Source organism: Oncorhynchus kisutch, linkage group LG24 (assembly GCF_002021735.2).
Source record: "Oncorhynchus kisutch isolate 150728-3 linkage group LG24, Okis_V2, whole genome shotgun sequence".
NCBI classification, from domain to species: Eukaryota; Metazoa; Chordata; class Actinopteri; order Salmoniformes; family Salmonidae; genus Oncorhynchus; species Oncorhynchus kisutch.
This window is the reverse complement of record NC_034197.2, coordinates 16,469,246-16,495,654: the sequence shown is the minus strand read 5'-3', so window position 1 is coordinate 16,495,654 and position 26,409 is coordinate 16,469,246. Positions and strand designations below refer to the sequence as shown.

At 41.6% G+C, this 26,409-nt stretch overlaps 1 protein-coding gene across 2 annotated transcripts; it reads left to right on the top strand.

Moving 5' to 3' along the window:
• The first annotated feature begins 574 nt into the window (after positions 1 to 574).
• Positions 575 to 18,245, top strand: LOC109868882 (chemokine-like protein TAFA-2). Of its 2 annotated transcripts, none has more exons than XM_020458620.2 (5): positions 575 to 1,311; positions 5,083 to 5,197; positions 8,495 to 8,650; positions 8,828 to 8,952; positions 14,670 to 18,245. In XM_020458620.2, exons 1-5 carry the CDS (start codon positions 1,282 to 1,284, stop codon positions 14,679 to 14,681), a joined length of 438 nt encoding a protein of 145 aa, XP_020314209.1. In that variant the 5' UTR covers positions 575 to 1,281; the 3' UTR covers positions 14,682 to 18,245. The 2 variants fall into 2 exon arrangements, with proteins under 2 accessions (XP_020314209.1, XP_020314208.1); XM_020458619.2 differs by having other exon boundaries at positions 583 to 1,125.
• The last annotated feature ends 8,164 nt before the right edge of the window (positions 18,246 to 26,409 follow it).

Sequence of the window (26,409 nt, the reverse complement as noted above, 5' to 3'; positions counted from 1 at the left end):
TGTACATTTTTTTTTGTACTTGGTTTACGCTTCCTAACTAATTCAACTAGGAATACAAAATGCTATCACATTTCCACATGTTTATTAGCTTTGGAAAGCGAATTAATGTCCAAATCGTGAAAATAAGACCTGTGCAATGTTGTGCGCAATTTCTCCAACATCATGACACTTATTTGGAGTCTGTGGCTCAAGTGGTTTGAAAGCTATTGAGTTTTGAAAGCGCGAATATCCAACTTGGCTGTCTTTACCTCGGTTGATGACCAATATCCTTGTCGCAGGAGGACGCAGAAGTAGCTCCCAACTATTCCTCGTTATTGGGTTCTACCCATGGTGCGGACCTTATTGCGCGTAATACAATGGGGACCAACTCCTTACATTTCCACTACGATAAACCACATTACAGTTCACACTTTCTTTAGCAAGATGAGTTTTAAATTGGAACACCCCCGGATATGTTGTCATTCAAACCCCGCAGTGAGTGAGCTGGTGAATAAAATGTAACCACACACGCTACCACTGTGTTCAATCAGCATAAGCTCATAAATCCTTCCTTACGCATCATAATGAATGAGGTTTGGTGTGGTCTGGGAACAGATGGATTCTTGATTAAGTTTTTTAATGATGAGAAAGCCTCCTGGCGTGCTAAGCAGTCGGTAGGCCTATCATGTGAAAACTGGTCTCTTGTGCCCTCAGCTGTGGTGTAATTTAGCTTTGGAGAAGGACATACCAATCACACATTTTGCCCACTGGCGACTGCATGCAGATATGATACCTAACCTGAATGTTTAGTCTATTCGTCTATCAATGAGAAGAGGACATCTCTGAAGCCCGGGATGGAATACATTTCAACAGCAGTGAAAGTTCTCTTTCTTTTCTTTTTCCACCTCGGACTGTATCTTGTTCAAAGCAAAAGTCTGGAGTGGAGCGACGTGTCACGCGGTTTTTCGTTTCAGTATTTACACCAAACGAGAGGCGGAGTACGGAAGAGAAACAAACTAAACGGAAACCAATAATTATATCTAGGAGGGGACTGTTTTTCAACCGTTATTCCACGCCTATTGCGCATCGATGTGGATAATACTTTCTCTACACTACAGACGTCTCACTAGGAACCAGTTGTTAGGGGTTAGTACGAAATTAGCTATATAAAATCAAAGAAAGATAAGAACAGATAGATCAATGTGTAATTTATCATGCATATGAGAATTACTTATAAACTGTCAGGTGGATGGACCGCAACTTCATATCAGGAAAGTAGCCACTTTCGTATCACAAATATATATGGCTATAATTTGTAAGACTAAGACAAAGGTAAGTGAGTGATGACTATATCTTAATTCGATCCATTATTTCATGAATGTGATAAAAATTTATCAGGTCGTCAGTCAATGACAGACTGCTTTATCCGCAAACAATTGTCAGTCCAATGATGTGGCAGCTGCAGCATTGTGGATTAGATTCCAAATAACTTGGAAATGTTGGTTTTCTAAATTGAATGACTTTGCTTCTATTTAGATTAGAAATGGTGATTACCAGGCTAAATGTAAGGAAATGGCTGTAATAAATTCAACATCACCACAACCACCACACAAACATACACATACTACTACTTGCCCTTTAGATAGATACTGCTGTGGACATAATGAATCACTGTACAGCCCAACTCTTTTAGTTCACAAGGCATTATGAATGTGTCTTGTGGTAATTTAATCCCAGACAATTATCTCATAAATGTTGTTTTCTTTATTGTCTCTTAAAAAGGATTTGATCTCACAATACAAGCAATAACATCCTTGCCAGCAGTGGTAAATAGCTCTATTCCCCCCAGGGGTTGATCAACACAGACTTTGAGATACTGTAGGCCTAATATCAATGCATATTTTATTTTTAATATTGCGTTTGACAGGTGACTGGCTGAAGGACCTCACCTTGCTGCTGTTTTTTTTTTATCACAATGAAAGCAGATACACTATGGATCTTGAGGGAAATAATTATTTGATTTGTTTGAATTAATGTGGGTGTATGACAAAAGCATTGTTGTCTATTTAGTGCTAGTTTTGTTCATCTGGTCACCGAGAGGTAATGTGATAACCTGCCTGCTCACTGTGGTGTTTGATATGTGATTACCCTTGGTGAGTTACATCACACTGTGGTAGGCTACCTACTGCAGACAGGCAGACAGGCAGACAGACAGACAGACAGACAGACAGACAGGCAGACAGACAGGCAGACAGACAGACAGACAGACAGACAGGCAGGCAGGCAGGCAGGCAGGCAGGCAGGCAGGCAGGCAGGCAGGCAGGCAGGCAGGCAGACAGACAGACAGACAGACAGACAGACAGACAGACAGACAGACAGACAGACAGACAGACAGACAGACAGACAGACAGACAGACAGACAGACAGACAGACAGACAGACAGACAGACAGACAGACAGACAGACAGACAGACAGACAGACAGACAGACAGACAGACAGACAGTAAGTAAGTAACAGGTTTAAGACCTTGTTGAAGAACAGATGGTAGTTAAAAATACCTCAGTCAATTCTCCTGATATGCTTCTTCCTTTGTGCATTATTCATCACTGTAATTACATGTAAAAGAAGAAACCCTTGTCCTAGTTTTTCTGGGACTACTTTTTTGGTTTGGAACACTTGCTGTTATATTTGGGGGGTGGGGTTTATGGGATAGAAGTGCTCAGCTCAGAGAGAGGGTTGTTAAAGGGTGATATGGCCCAGGTTATTGAGTCAAAAACAATAGAAGGGAATTTGTATATACTGTGTATAGATATATACATATACTATATATACAGTATACTCTTTTATACATTGCAGAATAATAGTGAAGACATCAAAACTATGAAATGACACATACGGAATCATGTAGCAACCAAAAAATGTTAAACAAATTAAAATATATTTTAAATTTGAGATTCTTCAAAGTAGCCACACTTTGCCTTGATGAAAGCTTTGCACACTCTTGGCATTCTCTCAACCCACTTTATGAAGTAGTCACCTGGAATGCTTTTCCAACAGTCTTGAAAGAGTTCCCACATAATCTGAGCACTTGTTGGCTACTTTTCCTTCACTCTGCGGTCCAACTCATCCCAAACCATCACAATTGGGTTGAGGTTGGGTGATTGTGATGGCCAGGTCATCTAATGCAGCACTCCATCACTCTATTTATTGATCAAAAAGCCCTTACACAGCCTGGAGGCTGGGTCATTTTCCTGTTGAAAAACAAATGATAGTCCCACTAAGCGCAAACCAGATGGGATGGCGTATCGCTGCAGAATGCTATGGTAGCCATGTTGGGTAAAGTGTGCCTTGAATTCTAAAATAAATCACAAACAGTGTCACCAGCAAAACACACCCCACACCATCACACCACCTCCTCCATGTGTCACGGTGGGAACCACACGTGGAGTTCATCCGTTCACCTACTCTGCACCTTACAAAGACACGGCGGTTGTAACCAAAAATCTCATATTTGGACTCATCAGACCAAAGGACAGATTTCCACTGGTCTAATGTCCATTGCTCGTGTTTCTTGGCCCAAGCAAGTCTCTTCTTATTATTGGTGTCCTTTAGTAGTGGTTTCTTTGCAGCAATTCGACCATGAAGGCCTGATTCACGCAGTCTCCTCTGAACAGTTAATGTTGAGATTTGTCTGTTACTTGAACTCTGTGAAGCATTTATTTGGGCTGCAGTCTGAGGTGCAGTTATTTATCCATTTCTGATGACCATATCCTCTGCAGCAGAGGTAACTCTGGATCTTCCTTTCCTGTGGCGGTCCTCATGAGAACCAGTTCCATCATAGCAGCTTGATGGTTTTTGTGGCTGCACTTGAAGAAACTTTCAAAGTTCTTGAAATATTCCACATTGACTGGTCTTAAAGTAATGATGGACTGTCTTTTCTCTTTGCTTATTTGAGCTGTTCTTGCCATAATATGGACTTGGTCTTTTACCAAATAGGGATATCTTCTGTGTGCCAACCTTACCTTGTCACAACACAACTGATTGGGTTAAACGCATTAGGAAGGAAAGAAATTCCACAAATGAACTTTTAACAAGGCACACCTGTTAATTGAAATGCATTCCAGGTGACTACCTCATGAAGCTGGTTGAGAGAATACCAAGAGTGTGCAAAGCTGTCATCAAGGCGAAGGGTGGCTACTTTGAAGAATCTCAAATATAACATATATTTTGATTTGTTTAACACTTTTTTGGTTGCCACATGATTCCATATGTGTTATTTCATAGTTTTGATGTGTTTACTATTATTCTACAATGTAGAAAATAGTTTAAAAAAATAAAGAAAAACCCTTGAATGAGTAGGTGTGTCCAAACATTTGACTGGTACTATATATATATATATATATATATAAACATACTTATTGAGGTTGAAAACTCATGAGCAGATTCAATGTTGAATCACTTAAAATAAAATCACAGAGAAAAAATAATTGTCTTCAGAGCAGGTTATTGGGTGTCATAAGAACAACAACCTGCAGCGCTGAAAGCCTGCCTATACTATGGCAATGTACTGTAAGAATTGCTGGTCCTACTAACTCTGTGGTGGTCTCAACAATCTGGGTCTAATACTTCTCATGGGTACATACACAGTGGCAGTATTGTGGATTACATTTCTAATAGAGGGTATGAGATGTTCTGTTTTTAAACAGCCTGACTGTTGAATTTGGCTGGCTGCAACATAAATTCGGGCTGTGAATTCACATTGTTGGTACATGCCCCTGATGAGCTGTACTCCTCATAACCGTTTGTCCCAAGAACTTGATGATTTATAACCACTAGGTGACAGTCATTGGTTGCCTATTGTATGTCTTTTATCAAGCCTTCATCCAACTTTTTGATGAAATGTTGACACAAAATGTAGATACTATTTCTCTTTTTTAAGAAATCAAATATTTGGAGTAGGCTAAACACAGTTTGTGTTTTGATCTCATACGGAATGTTCTAACTTCAAACAGAGTTTTCAGACCCCATTACTGTACGATAGCTGTGTCATATCTTCTCACTAACAAGATATGTCTCTGTGGTTGCTTGGCTGACCGGATGAAGGTTATTAGCTGTGAGATGGCGTGGTCAGTACACTGGGGCCTCCTCCTGCTCTGCATAGTGATCCTCTACTGCCAACCAGTGTCCACCGGCAACTACAGCTCCCGGGGGCAGTCAGGTAAGTCCCAGAACCATTCATACCAGTGAACACTGGTCCCCACTGGACTCATTATGGCCCCTGGTCACCAGTACTCCCAGCTCCTCTGGGAATTAAGCAAGGCCAACACTAATGAGGTGAAAATAGGTGTTTGTGGTCTGCATGGTAGAAAGTAAACACAAGTGCTGATGCTACAATTACTGTATCTGTCTTGCCAGACTCATGGTGTTTCTACAGCTACTGTGGGAGGGGACTACATAATACTATAATATTTAAGTATACATTCATAAATAAGAAACGGGCCATTTACAGAAATGTATGAACAAATCTTGTGTTAAAATAAGGTTATTGCAGTAATTGAAACTCAAGTGGCAACTAATATTGATGCATTATGCAGTGTTCTCTCTGAATGTGGCATAAATCAATAACGTAACATATATAAACAACTTAACATGTCACAATCCTCAACGTCAAAATCTCTTATTAAATTCATACACATTCTGAAAAAATGATTGAATACCTACATTTTATTACATATTTTCTCATTTCAAATGAGAGAAGTCCTGTGAATGCTGCTTTTCCCTTTTGGTCTAGTCTCGTTCACTTTCTCTTTTACTTCCTCCATTTTGACTGTGTTCCCTGTCATGTTTCTTATATCCACATGGGGGCTCTGTTGCTCCAGAATCCAAATGGATGTGAACGCTGTGTCAATGTTAAGGGTGTGATGTTTAAATGTTTGAACTAATTTGGGATTGTTATCGTTAAGAAAACATACATACATACACAAAACTACCACGGACAGATCCCAATCATCATCATCATAAAGGCAAACATTATTTAAGTGATAATGCCCGAGAAGCTGGTGTTTTTAGAATGTATTGGCATGGGTGTTATTAGGCCCAGTTGATGACCGGCAAACCGTGCCAATGTATCCTCCAGACACCGGCTTCAAGGGCATTATCACTTTTATACAACAGGTTACCAACATATTCAAATAATAATTGACATATTTTCATTATAAACATGATTTTGATGAATTTATTCATACTATTTCATCCTTCCACAAGATATAGGCCCAACACAAATCTAAGGTCGCTAGCCAAGCTGGCTGGTCGTTTGTTCTATCGGTTCGGTTGCCAGAGACGCGACCCGGTCATTCAGTCTTTTTGTTCTGTATCTGTATTCTGTATTCATTCTAAATGTTCCATTGCCATACTGGCTAGCAACGTTCTTATCCTTTGCTTGCTAGCTAGCCAACTACGGCTAATTTACAGTCAAAAAGTGCAGCCAGAATAACAGCAAAGTAGTCTAATTTGGATTTATTTAAGCTGTTTTCCAGCAAATGTTTTGGGGGGATACATCCATAACAATGAGCTAATGAGGCGCGATTTCGCCTGGCATAGAAAATGTGCTCACTCGACAGGACACTGTTGTTCAGAGGAGCTAGCCAACAACACAGCTAACACAATCACTTCAAACTGAAGATGGAAAGATTTCAAACTAGCTGCACTTCGTTTCGTTTGACCTTTTTTCAATTGACATTTCTTTGTATATATCCATAAAAATTATGCCAGCTGATTCACAATTTCGACTGGCTGAGAAACGCCGTCTCAACTCGACTCCCTACACATTCATTACTATGGGACAGCTGGAGATCAAATTTCACCATTGAAACAATTGAAATATTGTTACAAATGTCGGAGAAACAGACAGCAAGGTTTATACAAATCTCTGCTGTTGAAAACTGTTAGTCTAGAAGAAATGGGAGATAATGTCTTAATGCTTTTCACATTGTAGATCAATTATATAAATTGCCTGGCTGAGCTGATGAGACACTGGATTGCGCAGTCAGATGGTACAGACTAAATAGGCATTTCAACGTCATAGATGTAGCCGGTGATAACTTGTGGAATAGACACCGGCTGTAATGCAGTTTTAACCAATCAGCATTCAGGATTAGACCCACCCATTGTATGAAATTAAACAAATACCTAACACAACAATGCTGTAAATAGGAGGAGATATGCATCTTTCAAATTGTTTGCCACCAATATAAAGTGGTCCACACCTCATTGTGGTTAACAGTTGGAAAGATGGCAGAGAGAGAGGGAAGCGGCCTCAGTGAAGTCCTATATGGCAATACTTTGAGAAGTTAAAGGGATGGAGTGAGAAAATCACAGCGCTGATTACAGAAATGATTGTAGTTGATATGCAGCCATTGTCACTGGTAGAGGATGTCGGCTTCAATACCCTAATGGCATATCTAGAACCAGACTACAAGATGCCATGTTTAAAAAACGTATCGGCCCTGATGGTGAAATTGTACAATGATTGCTCTCCAAGTACAAAGTGCGAGGTCTCAAACACCATGCGTGGCGTTAACAACAGATTGCTGGATGTACTATGAACATGCTGTTATACATGAAGTTCAATGTATTGAAAACAGAGAACCTAAAACTGCATTAATACCATCTTTGCTGAGTGGTTGGGGACAGCAGTAAGGTGAGCGTTGTCTGTTAGGTAGACTGGACAGCGGTAGATTGAACTGCATTGCCCCCTAGCGGTTATACGCAGGACCATATGTGAATTTGTGTAATTTTATGATGATTTTTTAAAATGAACTATTATATAAATGGCAGTTCAAACGTGAAGAATTGTAAATTTAACATTTGTCACATACCTTTTAGATGTATTCAAGCTTCAGCTTCATTTAATCAACTGCAGAAGAATCTTAAGACCTCATACTTGCATGCATGCCTGGTGCATGCATGCCTGGTGCATGCATGCCTGGTGCATGCATGCCTGGTGCATGCATGTCTGGTGCATGTATGCCTGGTGCATGCATGCCTGGTGCATGCATGCCTGGTGCATGCATGCCTGGTGCATGCATGCCTGGTGCATGCATGCCTGGTGCATGCATGCCTGGTGCATGCATGTCTGGTGCATGTATGTCTGGTGCATGCATGCCTGGTGCATGCATGTCTGGTGCATGCATGCCTGGTGCATGCATGCCTGGTGCATGCATGCCTGGTGCATGCATGCCTGGTGCATACTGATGTGAATTATGTAATTATGTAGTGTTGAAATCTCTTATGTTGGCTTGTATGTATGGTTAGATTTTTCTTCTCACACTCAAGCAGTATATGAAAGGCAGGCAAGTTCAGTATGTCATATCTTGCAAAGTGCACTAAAATGATAGCACAGACAGCTTCACGTCATTTTGACTGATTTGAAGGAGCTGTTTAATTGTTTTCATCCCTCTCTATGCATGCTGCTACTGCTAGTTAGTAACCACCTTTCCTAATCCCTCTGTCTCAGGTTCGTCACAGGTAAAGACAGGTACCTGTGAAGTAGTGGCTGCCCATCGCTGCTGCAATAAGAACAAGATTGAGGAGCGCTCTCAAACAGTCAAGTGTTCCTGCTTCCCTGGTCAGGTCGCCGGGACAACAAGGGCAATGCCCTCTTGTGTTGAAGGTAGGATGCTTCATATAAGATGGTAGCGTTTCAGTACTTCAACGGGTTTGTATTGCACCAACATATTCTCAATGTTAAAGTTGTTATCTCGCCCATATATTGAAGTGCTCTCTAGACCACACGTTGCATCTCATCTCATTTCAAGTGACTGACTGCCCACTGTGCTGTTTTCCTCAGCATCCATCGTGCGTCAGAAGTGGTGGTGTCAGATGCAGCCCTGTCTGGAGGGAGAGGAGTGTAAAGTACTGCCGGATCTCACTGGCTGGTCCTGCAGCTCTGGAAACAAAGTCAAGACCACCAAGGTGAGTATATGTGAAGGGACAGCAAAGGAAATCAAATTCATATGACTTCATGCATTATTACAGTTGGAAGGTAATGAAACTATTAGAAAATGTATCTTAAAAAAAATATATATTTATTATATTATTATTTAAGCAGGGAGTCACCATTGAGACCAGGGTCTTTTTCACAGGGGAGCTCTGCATATACAGTTTCATTTAAAAAAAATCAAAAATCAAATACAATATAAAAAGGTTAAATACAGCACAACACATATATTCAAGAACAACGATTCCATTCCTCAGTAAGATGGTCCCCATTCAATATATTACATTGCCTGAGCAGCACCAGAACATTGTAATGTGTTTTTGTAGTTGGTTCCAGCAATGAGGTGCTTTAAAGCTGTGCAATCTGGTAAATGATGTCACCATAGTCAAGAACTGGCAGAAAGCTGACTGTACAATTTGCTTCTGCTATTTAGGGTGAGGCAAGATCTTGCTCATCCATAGGTTTTCTAAACATTAAATCTTTGTCAATCCAAATGCCCAGATATTTGTAGGCGGGAACCCGATTGATGGGAGACCTATCTAATGAATAAAATGTAGTCAACCTACATTAAGCAAACATTTTAAACCAACCAGGGCTTTCTGTAAGACAACAAGGTTGCAGCTCTGACATAGCCTGGTCAACAGTTGGGGCAATGGTGTACATAACAGTGTCATCTGCGTACAGATGAATATTACAAGTTTTAACAGATCGACCAGTATTATTTATATAAATAGTAAAGAGAACAGGTCTCAGTACAGACCCCTGCGGTACACCTTTTATAATGTTCAAGAAACTAGACTTGACACCATCAGAAATCAAGCATTATGGCCTATCAGACAGATCATTCTCAAACTACTTGCGAATTATTTCAGTCAGCCTTTGAATGAGAATGTAATGGTCAACAGTTTCAAAGGCCTTGGAAAGGTCTATATGTTAGGCAGCACAATGGTTTTTATTGTTTAAGCAATTTAATACATCAAAGAACAAGAGTAGCAGTTGAAACTGTGCTATGTCCAGGTTTTAAAACCAGACTGTTGCACATTTAGAGTAGAATGAGAAGTTTAAAAAGTTCTTAGCTGAGGGTTGGCTAGGGAACAATTGTCATGTAAAGAATCAAAGTTAATTATTCTGCAATATGTGGATTTTTTTAAAGTCGATTTTTAGCAGGACACTTAGTAAATCATATATATAAAATGGTTGAATTGAAAATAGAGAATGTGTATCTGGGGGTACATCATTCTCTACAGTAGTGGTCACCAACCGGTCGATCGCGATCTCCATGGCATTCCTAGTCGATCACCAAAAATGTCTGTAAAAAAAACAACGATAAAGCCTTGTGGTCCTATTGTTTTTATTCAATGTCATGCTGTTGGCGGTAGGTGCACTTGATTCAGCAGCCCTAGCGCCGGGAAGGAAAATCATTTCCATTTTGAATAATTTCATGTGTCTGAAGGTAGAACACCTATAGGCCTACCACTGGCCAATCCGATAGCTCAGATCACGTTACTGCACAGTTTCCTCGAGCCATAGACTGTAAAAAGAAAACCTTGAACGTACAGCAAAGTTGATACTGTGAGATTTAAAAACTTGTAAAACCATGACTAGAGAGATACTCAACGAATACAGCTCAGAGCTGCTGTTTTTATGAGTAAGTCCAAGTTGGTATTCAGCCCTATCAACACTTTGTTCAACACTTTTATAAGCCATAAAATGCTCCAACCAGCACTGCAGCTGAAAGGATTGAGTATAGCATAGTGTTCCAATAAACTTGCTTGGTTATTATTATTGGCTTGTTTCTTTTTTAATACCGAGGAATATTTCACTTTCTCTGGTCATAAGACGAACAACATGAATTGGTGCATGAAGCAGAAATAATGAAGTGCCTCTTAAGTCTTGCCATCAGCTGGAAGACTGTGTTCCCTTTTCTCAGTGGAGGGAGGGAGAGAGGAGGGATGGTGAGTTGAGTCCAGTAAAATAAATAAATATTATGCTCACTTACAGTAGCTGAGAACCACAAGTAATACAACAAATGTTCTATTACTAGTGTGATCATATACCAACATTTAAAATATATCATTTCTAACTGGTCTGAGAACAGCAGCATTGGCAGGACAATTCAAGCATAGCCAATATGCAGTGATAATGTATTGGGCCTATAGCCTACTTGTTATGACTTCTAGGAGTAGTGGGTGCAGAGTCAGGCGCAGAGAGCAGAGGTTAAAGGACAACCGTATTTATTCCGGTGAAAGGAAGGTTATGCCGAAACACCAGGCGCATACAATGACCGGCCCAAAAACAGGACACAAACAGTCTGGAGAAATACAAAAAGAACACATGCACAAAACCAAACAGAGAAACAAGCCCGCACAAAAGGGCATAACCGGCTTAAATAGCCCTAAACAAACCCCAAACAAGAAACAGGTGTAACCAATAAGACAAAACCAACAGAAAAGGAAAAGGCAGCTAGTAGACCGGTGACGATGACCGCCGAGCGCCGCCCGAACAGGAAGAGGAGCCACCTTCAGTGGAAGTCGTGACACTACTACATAATCCTCATTGCTACAGAAATGTTTTTAATAGGTTAATGTTGCATAGGCGTACGTTTTTTAAGTCATGTTCTCAAAAAATCTGAGCAGTAGATCTTGGCTTGCATTTTGACTCAGAAAGGGATCTATATCCTATCACTTGCTTAGTGCATGTGCAATGTTAAACTCAGCATTCTAGCTTCTCTTCTTTTCGGATGTCAGCCGTCTCATTTTAAGAACTGAGGTAGCTCCCAAAACAAATCGATAAAAGTGGATAAGTCGATAAAATCCAATGCTTTTTCAGGGCGTTTCGCGTTTCGTTACCTCCAGAAACATCTGTTGGGCCAGAAAGGACCCCAGTATCCATTAGCCTGTCCATAAGGTGTCCGGGCTCAACTCCCCCGATTGCCGCAGCTTGATGTCATTAGTATCGGCACCAGGAAAGCAGAATGTACTTGCTCTGGCGACCACCACATCCGTACTATAGAACTCCCTACAATGGCCACACTAGGAAAGGGGGATACCTAGTCAGTTTTTCAACTGAATGCATTCAACTAAAATGTGTCTTCCACATTTACCCCAACCCCTCTGAATCAGAGAGATGCGGAGGGCTGCCCTTGACATACACATCTACGGCACCCAGGGAATGGTTGTTTAGCTGCCGTGCTCAGGGGCAGAACGACAGATTTTTACCTTGTCAGCTTGGGGATTTGATCTAGCAACCTTTTGGTTACTGGCCCAACTCTCCTACCCGCCAGGCTACCTGCAGCCCCAGGGACAGGTCGTGGATTCCCAGGCCGCACGGAGGCAGTGACTTGGCTTTCGCTGGGTACTGCGGTGGAGTGGTCTGGGAGCGGGTGAGGGCCTTGTAGGAGGGCCAGGGTCAGGGCCGCGAAACAGTTTGAGAGCTGCAGATCTTGGCGAGAGGGCAGACGGAGGATACGTTGGATGTGGGATGTGTTAATACGGGAAAATGGTCCAAGGTGGTATCGTCAGTAGCTACTGCAGAGTAGCCCAATCTCATAGAGCACCCTCGATTATCCTCTCGGCAATTTAGAAGTGTTGCATCAAAACAGCAGGACTCTGTTCTCTTCTAGTAGTTCAGTCTTCCAGTCTTTTGAGGCAACGAGTTGCTTACACTTTTCGCAAATGTATAAATCAGTAAATTCTTCCTTTTCACGACAGTAAACATATCACAGGTCTAACATTTTATGACTTTACTGTCCATCTCTGAATCCGACTCCAAAACAGAGTCTGACATGCTTATACTCAGGGTAGAAATAGTGGTCCCGACGTGAGACAAGCTTTGCCAGTGACAGCCAGGTAATCTAGCTAGCCGGAGCTAGCCGAGGCTAGCCTGCGAATGTTAGCTCCAGGAGACAGTAAAATCCAGCTGAACACAGTGTGTTAAGAACAGCACTAACACCATGGTCCCAAAATAAAACACATAAAACAAAGATTTTAAAGGTATAAAATCTATAAGTGTCTTAGAAATATAAAATATAATGACAAGCAAACTACACATCTGTTTTAACAACGAACACATCAGGGAAATGACACCAATGATGCATACTTGTTTTAAAGTGGTCCCTGTGTAAAGATTACGATAAATAGCCTAAAGGCAATGTAATGATTGATGGTTTTGATAAAAGTAAGAAGAAATATAAGCAATTGCAGTCACACTTTCACTCTCTCTCTCCTGCTGTCTCTCTCCTGTTGTCTCTCTCCTGTTGTCTCTCTCCTGTTCTCTCTCCTGTTGTCTCTCTCCTGCTGTCTCTCTCCTGTTGTCTCTCTCCTGTTGTCTCTCTCCTGTTCTCTCTCCTGTTGTCTCTCTCCTGCTGTCTCTCTCCTGTTGTCTCTCTCCTGTTGTCTCTCTCCTGTTGTCTCTCTCCTGTTGTCTCTCTCCTGTTCTCTCTCCTGTTGTCTCTCTCCTGCTGTCTCTCTCCTGTTGTCTCTCTCCTGTTGTCTCTCTCCTGTTCTCTCTCCTGTTGTCTCTCTCCTGCTGTCTCTCTCCTGTTGTCTCTCTCCTGTTGTCTCTCTCCTGTTGTCTCTCTCCTGTTGTCTCTCTCCTGCTGTCTCTCTCCTGTTGTCTCTCTCCTGCTGTCTCTCTCCTGTTGTCTCTCTCCTGTTGTCTCTCTCCTGTTGTCTCTCTCCTGTTGTCTCTCTCCTGTTGTCTCTCTCCTGTTTTCTCTCTCCTGTTCTCTCTCTCCTGTTCTCTCTCTCCTGTTGTTGTCTCTCTCCTGTTGTCTCTCTCCTGTTGTCTCTCTCCTGTTTTCTCTCTCCTGTTCTCTCTCTCCTGTTCTCTCTCTCCTGTTCTCTCTCTCCTGTTGTCTCTCTCCTGTTGTCTCTCTCCTGTTTTCTCTCTCCTGTTGTCTCTCTCCTGTTTTCTCTCTCCTGTTCTCTCTCTCCTGTTTTCTCTCTCCTGTTCTCTCTCTACCCCCCCCATGTTTGCACATCTAGTTAATGCAAAAATTGAACGACAGTGTTTATGCGGAATCATCACATGCGATTACAGTACTTGCAATAAGCCTTGCTTTGATGATAAAATATCCCACAATCAGTCACAATTACTGCTCCCATAGGCAGAATCAACACTGCTGCTCCCAATCAGCCACAGAGGGCTAAGCAAGCCTCATTTGGTAATCCTGTGGAAGATGGGACCAAAAGAAAAACATGAAATGAGACTGTTTTATACATGTAAACCATCTGATACAGATATCTTAATGGGATGTAATTCAATCTGACAGCCTTAAATGCCTGTGGACAAACTACAGACTTGAGGAATGTGCAAATCTGTGATATGTCTTGGCTTTTATCAGCTTCAAATTGATATGCAATAGGGAAATATCTAATGAGAGTCAACTCAAAGAGAATAGAAAATCAGCTGAACATGTGCTGCATACATTCATTGATTAATAAAAACTGACAACAAACAGTCCAACATGAAGCTTTCTGGACAGGTATATTACACCCATCTAACATCTGCTGAGGAATAAACTATTTGCTTCCATTTTCATGTCAACTACATAAAATATGTCTGAGATATGGATTAGGCTAGCTGCAGCAGAAATAATGATGCCCAGGAAAGAAGTCTTGGTTCAGGGTGACCCAGCATTTAATGGACCTTTTGGAAGTTCCTGTATTTCTTCTTCTTTTTCCTTTTTCAGGTGGCGCGGTAGCAAAAAACCCCACCTCAGCCAGTCGACTGAGACCCTGAACGTGCCACGGCCTGGCCAGTTGCCAATCACACACATTTTTTGCTTTGAAAAAAAGTGAAGATCTGCTTCAGTCCCCAGAATATAATGAGGAATACAATAGCAAATGAGCAGCCCTATCAAATGAGTAGAGTGACTGATGTGAACTCAAGAGGAACGCCTATGTCATACAGTACTCATCCTTACTTCCCTGACTGTGTCCTCTGAGAGACAGAGATGGGTTTAGCCATGGCAGCCAGCTCCTACCTGAGACTAACAGGCAGATAAAAAATATAGCTTGGCAAGTCTTTCAATGGGATTCCATATTGTGTTCTGTCTTTCTGTGACAGATAAATGCTGAGCTGGGAATTGCTGTATGCATTCAGGCTAAGTTTTGGATGAGCCACACGCAGAGACACAACTGGACAATGTTTCAATAAATAGACTGTGAACTTGGACCAATGGCTTTATGGAGAGAGACTCTTGCCTAGACTGTCCCATTAAGCAATGTGCCCTGCTAGTGACAAGTGGAAGCGCCTTCGATTTGGGAATTCTTATTGATACAATATGTGTAGAGATTCAGCCACACACACACACACACACACACACACACACACACACACACACACACACACACACACACACACACACACACACACACACACACACACACACACACACACACACACACACACACACACATGTGCACAGAGAGCTTTTCATCTCACCCAGTTAGACAAGCCACCACCTGCAAGGATGCGATGGCATGCAAATAGACAGATGCAAAACAACGGCTGTTTGAAATGCAAATCACGAGGAGAGGAGGAGGGAGGAAAGAAGCTTCTTCACTGCCGAGAGTATTTACATCACGCTTTAGTTTGTCTTTCCAACTCCCGTCTCCCATGGAGAGGACCTCTGTAATAGCAATGATGTGAAATGGTGCAGAAATGTCTGTGCCTTCAAGCAAATTGTGTCTACAAGCAAAATAGAACAGTCATTCTAATGTAATTTACCATTCTTACTTTCTGTCTTCTCAACACTTTTGTACATCTGCGTATACTCATAATAATTGTCATTCTTTTGTTCATTCTTAAAGTAATTTCAGAATTCAGGAGCGAAGTTTTTACATTTTACCACTACGTTGTCGAGTTGTTTTGATGATACAGCGCTTCAATGATACAGTAAACCAATTTCTTCCTAAAGCAACATCACATCATGACAACCCATCAGAACATGACAGACAGCCATTTATGAGTAAAACTCAACACAAAGAGTTGTTTGTTCACAGGTTGGCATTTATTGTAAGGATTGTTGCCCTGGAGGTGACTCTGCAAAGTGGTCACTAGCCGACACAGCCACAAAGTCAGAAAACCTGTTTTTAAACATAACCTTAGCCCTAACCTTAACCACACTGCCTACCGTAATGCCTAACCCTAACCTTAAATTAAAATTTAAAAAAGCATATTTTAGTTTTCATGAATTCTTACGATATCGACAATTTGATTTTGTGGCCGGCCCATCTAGTGGAAATCTCTCAGTTCTGACTACAGGGCAAGATTCATGACAATAAACGTCAGCCTGCTTGTTTGCTCACCACTGCACAAATCATTACCTTGTAAAATTATTTGGCATTTACATCTTCTTAACTGTCACAAATGGTCATATGTAATGTCATGTTTGTGACAGAATCATTCATGCTAGTGTATATGATGTCTAACCTAACCTACAGAGATTTTGGGGAGAGGGGTAAATTGAGATTTGTTTTTACATTCAGCATCACCTCGTCAAGGGAAATATAGTATTATTTCTAAGATATCTACATATATTTCAGGATGTTGTGTTTCCCTGGAAATAATCCAAATTAATGTAAACATTACCGTTTTGAAAACATAGCTTGTTCCAAGAAAGTGTTCTCTTGGCATAACTTACCCCGTTTATGGTTTAAGTTGAGCTCCGGGACAGGGTGAATTAAGTTGAGCCGTGGGACAGGGTAGTTAAGTTGAGCTCCGGGACAGGGTAAATTAAGTTGAGCTCCGGGACAGGGTAAATTAAGTTGAGCTCCGGGACAGGGTGAATTAAGTTGAGCCGTGGGACAGGGTAAGTTAAGTTGAGCTCCGGGACAGGGTAAATTAAGTTGAGCTCCGGGACAGGGTGAATTAAGTTGAGCCGCGGGACAGGGTAAATTAAGTTGAGCCGTGGGACAGGGTAAGTTAAGTTGAGCCGCGGGACAGGGTAAATTAAGTTGAGCTGCGGGACAGGGTAAGTAAAGTTGAGCCGCGGGACAGGGTAAATTAAGTTGAGCCGTGGGACAGGGTAAGTAAAGTTGAGCCGCGGGACAGGGTAAGTTAAGTTGAGCCGCTGGACAGGGTAAGTTAAGTTGAGCTGCGGGACAGGGTAAGTTAAGTTGAGCCGCGGGACAGGGTAAGTTAAGTTGAGCCGCGGGACAGGGTAAGTTAAGTTGAGCCGCGGGACAGGGTAAATTAAGTTGAGCCGCGGGACAGGGTAAGTTAAGTTGAGCCGCGGGACAGGGTAAGTTAAGTTGAGCCGCGGGACAGGGTAAGTTAAGTTGAGCCGCGGGACAGGGTAAATTAAGTTGAGCCGCGGGACAGGGTAAGTTAAGTTGAGCCGCGGGACAGGGTAAGTTAAGTTGAGCCGTGGGACAGGGTAAGTTAGTTGAGCCGTGGGACAGGGTAAGTTAGTTGAGCCGTGGGACAGGGTAAGTTAGTTGAGCCGTGGGACAGGGTAAGTTAGTTGAGCCGTGGGACAGGGTAAATTAAGTTGAGTCGCGGGACAGGGTAAATTAAGTTGAGCCGCGGGACAGGGTAAGTTAAGCCACCTGAATGAATGAAATATTACCACTACCTTTTTAGAACCATGTCTATCTTTATTTCCCAAACACAATTCAACAAAATCACAATCACTTCTTTTGTATTTTAATAATTTTAAGTATCTTTTAACACAGGCTTAACGCCTAACAAACCCTTTGTACTTTTTTATAAACACGTTTAGCATAGGCCAGGTCTTGTTGTTATCTCATATCCCAGTGATAATGCCTTGCACTATGCCTGGGAAGAAAACACTTTCATTTGTAAACGTACCCCAAGGCAAACATGTTGACTATATTAGCCCACACAGCTACAAGGATGCACTTTCATGCTAGGTTTAGGACCTCATATTGAGACCCCAACTGAAGTATTCAACATTCTTAAAATATCTAGTAGTTTGGTTTAGATCCAAACATGACGAAACCTGAAACACAATAAATTCATTTGACTTGTTTAAAATCTGCTTTCTGGACCTTCTGAAACTTGCTTAGCACTTTTCCATGTGGTTTCTTCCTTTACGGACTCCATTAAATTAATCATTGGTCAAATGATTCATTTTGCGTATTTTGCGTTTACTAGAAACAAGGGTGGCTCAACGTACCCCACTCTCCCCTACTCAACATTAACAGTTCACAATTATTTCTGTTCCAAATGTATTCATCATAACCGTCTCCTAATAACCCAGAGATGACACAGCTAATTAATAAAGTGTGAATATGATAAATATGACCATTATTGCACTGTGTGTGTGTGTGTGTGTGTGTGTGTGTGTGTGTGTGTGTGTGTGTGTGTGTGTGTGTGTGTGTGTGTGTGTGTGTGTGTGTGTGTGTGTGTGTGTGTGTGTGTGTGTGTGTGTGTGTGTGTATCTGTGTGCGTGTTTTGCCTGGTGAGGCAAGAATTAAAATCACCCTGCAATTTGGTCATGGCTCAAAGATTTGTTCCATTTGTCTTGTCTTCTGCATGACGTCTAGAATTGGATTTACATTTAACATAATTAGAGAGTTTAACAATTATATTTGAATGAATATAATATTAATCAGACTAACATTAATGTTAGTTAATCTGTCTGTGTATAATTAATTCATAGTGCATGTACAGTAGTTTTACGTCTCATAGCTGTATGCACAGGCAGATAGATGCTTACTGTGTACTGTAGCTACTTCTTATCAAGTACATGAAACCACAGTATGCAGTCTCTCCCTGTTTTCATCATGCTGTGTCTGATGCTAATTATATAATATAGTATGTATGAACATTTTTGCAGTAAACATGATTTAATATGTAAATTAAATGATTGAATATGTATCTATGATTTATAAAACAATTGTCATATCAGGGCAGCCTAATTTCATGGACTATTTTGAAAGTATCTTGCATATGGGTAATTGTAATTTACTGTCACACTCTATTAAAGTCAACATGGTGAGCTCACAGCAGAGACAAGAAAATAACCCACAGCAAGACACAACAGATCGGGAGGGAGAGCACAAAAAGGCTCCGACACTGCCTATTTCATGTCACCCAGACAGTACAAGGCAATGTGGTTACATTTCACATTCTACCATGTTGTTCTAGCATTATACACAATGTCCTTATTCACTGTGTAACTATTGTAGCTTTGTATGCCCCAGTGTTACCACAATATTCTCACCCCTTCTCACAGATTTCATTCATTTTGTAAAATATTTTAAAACAGGCATTTTACAAGTCAACAATTATTGAATTCACCTTTGCATTGTGATGGGTCCTTTACAAGGGAAAATCTGTACATTTAAACATTATTGCTTCCTGAACATCAGCTGGGTAATGTTTATGTAAGGTACACTGAGTGTCCAAGGTCACTGAGAGACAGGCCCCCAACACATAACACATTGTCAGTGTCAGTTTCAACACATGTCAAAGAATATCAGGTTCCAGGCTGCGGGTTCACAGCAGGTCACCACTGAAAACACTACCCTGTCAACATTATATTATTAATAAGCGTCAGTCTGGTATGTTTTTGCAAAAATATATACTTCACAAGGCGTAACCCTGTAGATTTATCACTGTAGCACTTTCACAAAATATAATGATTGTATTCTGATTGTAAAGTGAAATATCACTTTCCCTGACCTTCATTCTAATCTGTATACTGTATAAGTATGTTATTATCAAACATGCTATATGTATAATTCATAGGAATTAATCAGTGCATTAGATTACTGCCAAGTTGACGTCATGACATGATGACATACAGCAACAATTGTTACACAAATGCTTAATGATAATATGTTGAGTGAATAATGCTATGAGTTAACATCAACTGGTATACTATTCGTAGGATTCATACATGACTCATATGATGTCAGTAAATGTTTTAAAGATGACAATCTAGGGGCTTTTAAATCCCACAAATCTGGTACTGTTGAATGTGTTATTGTTTTTGTTTGCTTGATCAAGTCTTTAATCATTGATAGAGCCCAAATGGCGTGGCGGCCCCGGCCTTCTCAGCATGAATGATTTAGATGAAAGCTGGAGGAGCCGGGAGAGGAACCTGATGTCAACTTTAATTAGAATCCAGTTTGGTCCACGTTATCTTGACTTTGAAATCCCAGCATCCCACAGGGAAACAAGGAGACAGTGCCTGGTTTGCGAGGATGTGATTAGACTTGGTAATATATTGGTGGCTAGCTGCTGCCTGTTGTACTTGGAGAGAATGGCAAACACTAGAGCAATTTGATTTACTCTACTATCTATGTACAGTCTGTATGTGGCCATGCATTGTTTTTTGCCAGTTGTCCACATAAGCTACTGTACATTAGACATTCACTTAAATGTAATGATTTCTGAAGTAGTGGCATTCACTTTAGAGGTTCATTAACTCCCTCTTGATACAATCATTGACTTCATACCTGACACCACCCATCATGATATTGATACTGACTGACTTTGAAAATGTGTAAATGGGTTGCTGCAGATCTAAAGTACCACATTGAGCATGAATATACTGTTAGTGTCACCCCGTTTGAATATGTTCATATCTAAAGTATTCCATGGGGATCCAGCAGGAAAGGGGTCCCATAGGTACCTCAATGTTCAGCCTGGTCTCAGAGACAAGACGTAACATAGAAAATGTAAATCCGGGACACTCGAGTTAGTATGTGATGTTACGTTTGGTATGTTTACATAAGACAGAAAGTTACTTGAGGCAAAATCAAAAGGAGGGTGGTTGTTCGGGAGGATGGGTTAAAGTATAACGCGAATGTCTAGCAAACCAAATGCTGCGTGTTTGAATGTCATCACGGACAACTTTAGTATTTTAGCTAATTGGCTACTTTGCATGTTTGCTAACTCTTCCCTTAACCCTAACCTTAATCATTTAACCCCCTAGCCTAGCGAACGTTAGCCACCTAGTTAACATTAGCCACAGCAAATTGGAATTCATAACATATCATACGCACTGCAAATTCGTAGCATATTGAACGAATTACAATTCGTAACATATCATACGAATTGTAATTCGTAACATATCATACAAAATGGATGATGGATATGCACAAATTCATACAATCCATACAAAACACAACATATCATACTAAATGGAGGAGACAGATTTACAGTTACTATGTTACGTCTCCCCCTGAGTCCAGATTGCACTGTTGTCCCATGATGCCTCAATCACGTCCTGACAGAAAGTCAAGGCGGATCAACGTCAGTTGTCACGTATTTGTCACGGTTCTGCACCCAAATGTGAGAAATCAGGCCCCTTGGGAGAGGCCCAGAGCGTGACTTAAGAATGTCTGATTTTATGGTGCTGGTGCTACTTCAGAAACTCCTGCACTTAGCTGACATTAAATTATCAATAGTGCCACAGTGTTTGGTAGTGTAAAGGAGGACCAAACAAATCAACTTTAGTTAGAAACAGAATATGGCTGAATGTCAGGTTCCGGGGAAGTGGGAGAGGAGAGTGACTGAATGAGACAATTGGAAGCTGAGATTGAGTAGCTATTGGTAGGATAAGCAGCCGTATTGAGAATGTCGCTCGGCCAGAGCACCAGGATTAACACCCATATTCTGGTCACACAATTTTGAATGACCACTGAGAGTCAGGACCTCAGTTTCAACAACTCATCCACAGATAATTGAAGATGAGGACTTTTCAGAGTACTTCAATTGAGCTGATCTGCGCACCAATTTAGCTGAGCATGCGCAGATCAGCTGGCAGTCTTGTTCACAGTAATTATCCTTCTCTCCTTGTCCCAGTCTGTAATCCCCACATGTTTTAAGATGACTAACATCCTTCCTGTTCCCAAGAATTCTAAGGCTTTATGCCACAATGATTACCACCCTGTAGCACTCACAGCTATAATCATGAAGTGCTTTGAAAGGCTGGTTATGGCACACATCAACTCCATCATCCCAGACAACATAGACCCACTCCAATTTGCATACCGCCCCAACAGATCCATAGATGACGCAATCTCAACTGCACTCCACGCTAGTCCCCTCCTGTACTCCCTGTTCACCCACGACTGCGTGGCCACACATGACTCCACCACCATCCTCAAGTTTGTTGACGACACGACGGTGGTAGGCCTGATTACAGGAGACGATGAGACAACCTACATGGAGGAGGTCAGTGACCTGGTAGTGTAGTGCCGGGACCACAACCTCTCTCTCAAAGTCAGCAAGACCAAGGAGCTGAATGTGGACTGCAGGAAACGGGGTGAGCACGCCCCCATCCATATTGACAGGACTTCAGTGGAGCAGGTCGAGAGATTCAAGTCCCTCGGGGTCCAAATCATTAGGACTTAAAATGGGCCACACACACACAGTCATGAAGAATGCACAACAGCGCCTCTTCCCCCTCAAGAGGTTATAAAGTTTGGCATGGGCCCTCAAATCCTAAAGTCTTACAGCTGCAACACTGAGAGCATCTTGACTGGCTGCATCACTGCTTGGTATGGCAACAGCACCGCTCTCGATCGCATGGCGCTACAGAGGGTAGTGAGGACAGCCCTGTACATCAATGGGGCCAAGCTCCCTACCATCCAGAAACTCTATATTAGGTGTGTGAAAGGAAGGCCCAGAAAATTGTTAAAGAGTCCAGCCACCCAAGCCATAGACTGTTCTTTCTGATTCTCTATGGCAAGCGGTACCAGTGCATCAAGTCTGACACCAACAGGCGCCTGAAATAGCTTCTATCCCCAAGCCATAAGACTGCTAAATAGCTAACAAAATGGCTACACGGAATATCTGAGTTGACCCTCGTAATTATTTTATTTGTGCATTGTCTCTATGCACACTCACAGGACTTTACACACTGACACTCTAAAACACAAATGACATGCACAAACATTTATACTGACTCTGCACACACGCTCACACACTCACATACAATCTTAATTTACGCTGCGGCTACTCTGTTTATCATACATCCTGATGCTTAGTCACCTAACCCCTATACATATCTACCTCTCAGTGGTGGTTGGTGCCGTTTAAGATGAGGGAAGATAATTATTTTATTTTTATCAGCATGGCCTTATTTCTATTTCAGCATATAGGATGACTGTCATTCATATTCCATTCACCCAGCTCAATGTAACATTGATAGGGTAAGGATACTACATGATACTCTAATTTTCCCTGTATCCATCACGAGGTTGCTACAACCTAGCCTGCAAATGAAAGTTTACAACGTAGGTGCACAGGTCGGGAGAATTTTGAGTAATGAAGGTGACAGACAGTTACACATTCAATATTGCCTTGCACACACTTGCCTGCATCTAACTGATCTAGGGTGTAATCATTAGTCCAACATTTGCAAATTACAGTTTCTATTGGGCAAATTCAGGTATGTTTATCCCCATTTCGTTCCGTTTGAGAAACATTTTTCAACCTAATCGGTGGAAGGAATCCACCCATATCACACGCAAACACAGTTCACTTTCATAGCAGCCACATAAACAGCATGATCACTTTGCTTGTTGTATATGTAATTACTTCTCACAAATATTCTCCTCCTCTCACCTTTTCCTTGTGGACATCAGTGAAAAGGGTGAAAAAACCTTTCCAAGCCAAACCTTCGTATCATGACCGCTAACTACTACACACAGCCTACATCGTTGTCAAGTCATAGTTAACGAGAACGGCAGTACTAGAACTAAAGCGTTAGTAAATCCGCTACATTTATGCAGTACAGTACAGACAGAATGCAGTTTAGCAGTTACAGTGTACAGACAGAATGCAGTCCCCGGCGGGCCACGGTAGCAATAAATTAATAAAACCAAAAGCTTACCTTGACTTGGAAGAGTTCCAGTGTTGAATAGCCATAGCCAGCTAGGTAACATAGCATCCCTCTCTGTTTGAGCCAGGTGTTTGAGTAGGTTAAACTAGCTAGCCGAATTTTCTTGCTAAGCGAAAGTGAAAGTTTAAAAAATACAACCAAATATGGCTAACTTTCGCTCTCTCTTTCTTGCTTCGCCTTCATTTTGGAAGAAATGAATTTGTTCAAAACCATTCAACTATTGTCTTTCTCTCTGTTTGAGTCAACTACTCAACACATTTTATGTACTACAGTGCTAGCTAGCTCCACTATAGCTTATGCTAGATTCATTCTCTGATTCTTCGATTGGGTGAACAATATGTCAGTTCATGCTGCAAGAGCTCTGATAGGTTGGAGGATGTCCTCCTGAAGTTGTCATAATTATTGTGTAAGTCTATGGAAGGGGGTGAGAACCATATGTCTGCTAGGTTTTGTATTGAAGTCCATGTACCCAGAGGAGGACAGAAGCTAGCTCTCCTCTGGCTACACCATGGTGCTACCCTACAGAGTGATTCGAGCTAGCACAGTGGATCTGGGCCGAGTCCAGCTGAGAGTCGGGGTACTCGGCTGAGAGTCAGACTCGGCTGACGTCATGTGGCCCGAGTCTGGGCCGCCTTCGGCAGTATTACTTATGGCTAGGAATGCAGGGATTGAGCTTGGGCTGATTCCGGTGTGAGTTATCTGACCCAAATGTATATATTACAATATATATTATATATATTACTTGGAGCTCGGGCCGATTGGGGCAACTCTCTGGCAGATTATTACACATTTCATTATTTCTTTTTTTTCCAATATTTTCCTCATTGTTTGTTTCTGTGATCAAAAAATACAATTAACATTTAAATTAAATTCTTTAAGAGTCCTTTTTGTATTTTGCTACTTTGTGCAAGGCAATTGATAAGCATAAAAAACTTTGTGGCTGGAACTTCCCGAGTGGCTCAGAGGTCTAAGACACTGCATCGCAGTGCAAACTGCGTGTCTACAGATGCTGGTTCGAGACCCGTTCCGGCCGTGACCGGGAGACCAATGATGCGACACCCAGCGTCGTCCGAGTTAGGGGTGGGTTTGGCTGGCCGGGATATCCTTGTCCCATTGCGCTGTAGCGACTCCTGTGGTGGGCTAGGTGCATACGCGCTGACACGGTCACCAGGTGTATGGTGTTCCCTCTGAGACAAAATGCTTTTTTGTGGATGGGTATAATTTGTATGTATAATTGTAATTCTGGTAGACGGTACTTGGGCCGATTCTGGGCAGTCATTCATTTTGATTCTGGGCCGAGTCCGACACCCGATTCCGGGCCGATTCAATCAGTTCCGGCCCCCCGGAAGAGGGCTGCTTCTGGGCCGATTCCTCATTGCTAGCCGGGCTGTTGAGGCTACTGGAGACCTTCATTGCAAACAGTGTGTTTTAATCAATTATTTGGTGACGTGAAAATATTTAGTATTGTTATATCTAAAAAGGATAACTTTTTAAATGTTTCACTATTTACATTTTTGGGAAATTCTCTGAGGAGGATGACCCTCCCCTTCCTACTCTCCTCACTCCAGTATCCCTGCACATTGTAAATGTTGTATTGGAACTGACCCTGTATATTCTTACTTTCTCATTTTATTATTATTATTTATTGTGTGTTTTTGTTCTACCTTATGCTATTTTTTTGTACTACATTGATATTGATCACTGCATTGTTGGGTTTAGAGCTTGCAAGAAAGGCATTTCACTGTACTTGTGCATGTGACAATTAAACTTGATTCCCTCCATGAGGCAAAATGCTGCATACCGTGGTTTCACCTTCAACTACCGTTCACCTCTCTCATTTATCTTTTCCCCAGAATCCCAGTAGCCCAGTCTCACCAGCTGGTGTCCTCTGTGCTTAATCATTTCATCTGCAGCATGATTGTAAAGGGAGCCTTTAAAGGAAGTACATAGTCCATTAAACAGTGGTTAAGTCATTATTTTGCTCTCTTAGGCTGTGTCCTTACACAGGTAGTGTGCACACTGCCAGTTTATCAATCGGTCGTTATCAATCAAATGTCACAATACAGTGCACATCATTCGATTTTGAGATGACCAGCTCCACTAAAACCATTGACAGCTATGTGCCGTTTTCAAGGGATCGTTAATTAAATGTTAGAATTATTTGCTTTTGATATCATCACCTCTGGAAGAGTATAGTAAGAACTACACATTTCCGATTATTCCACATTTAGCTCTATCATCAGAGTTATATAGCAAGTAACAGCATGCTTTTCATGATCACTAAACATCAAGTGATCATGCATTTTCAGACACATGAGGGTAGCCTTTTCATTTGGCAAATAGCTAGCTAGCTAAGCAAACAACATGTGTCATTTAGCTTGCTCCATCAGAGATTAGGCTTTTGGAAAGAGCTTGATAATGGCAAGTCCTCATCCTGGTAAAGTTGTCAGTCAGACTACTGTCACCGCCACTATAGATGGCAAGCAAATCAAACAATATTTGGATATAGCCATCTAGTTTATCCCCTGAAAGTTAGCTAGTTAACTAGCCATATTGACGTAATCTGTTATTAGCTAGCCCAAAGGCTGGCAGATGGCGATAT

Bases quoted from the DNA above. Each gene is read 5' to 3' on its own strand.
- LOC109868882 (XM_020458619.2), top strand. From the start codon at position 1,069: ATGTGGATAATACTTTCTCTACACTACAGACGTCTCACTAGGAACCAG. The intron at 1,126-5,082 runs GTTAGTACGAAA...GACCGGATGAAG, and splicing joins CTAGGAACCAGTTGTTAGGG to GTTATTAGCTGTGAGATGGC. The intron at 8,651-8,827 runs GTAGGATGCTTC...TGTTTTCCTCAG, and splicing joins AATGCCCTCTTGTGTTGAAG to CATCCATCGTGCGTCAGAAG.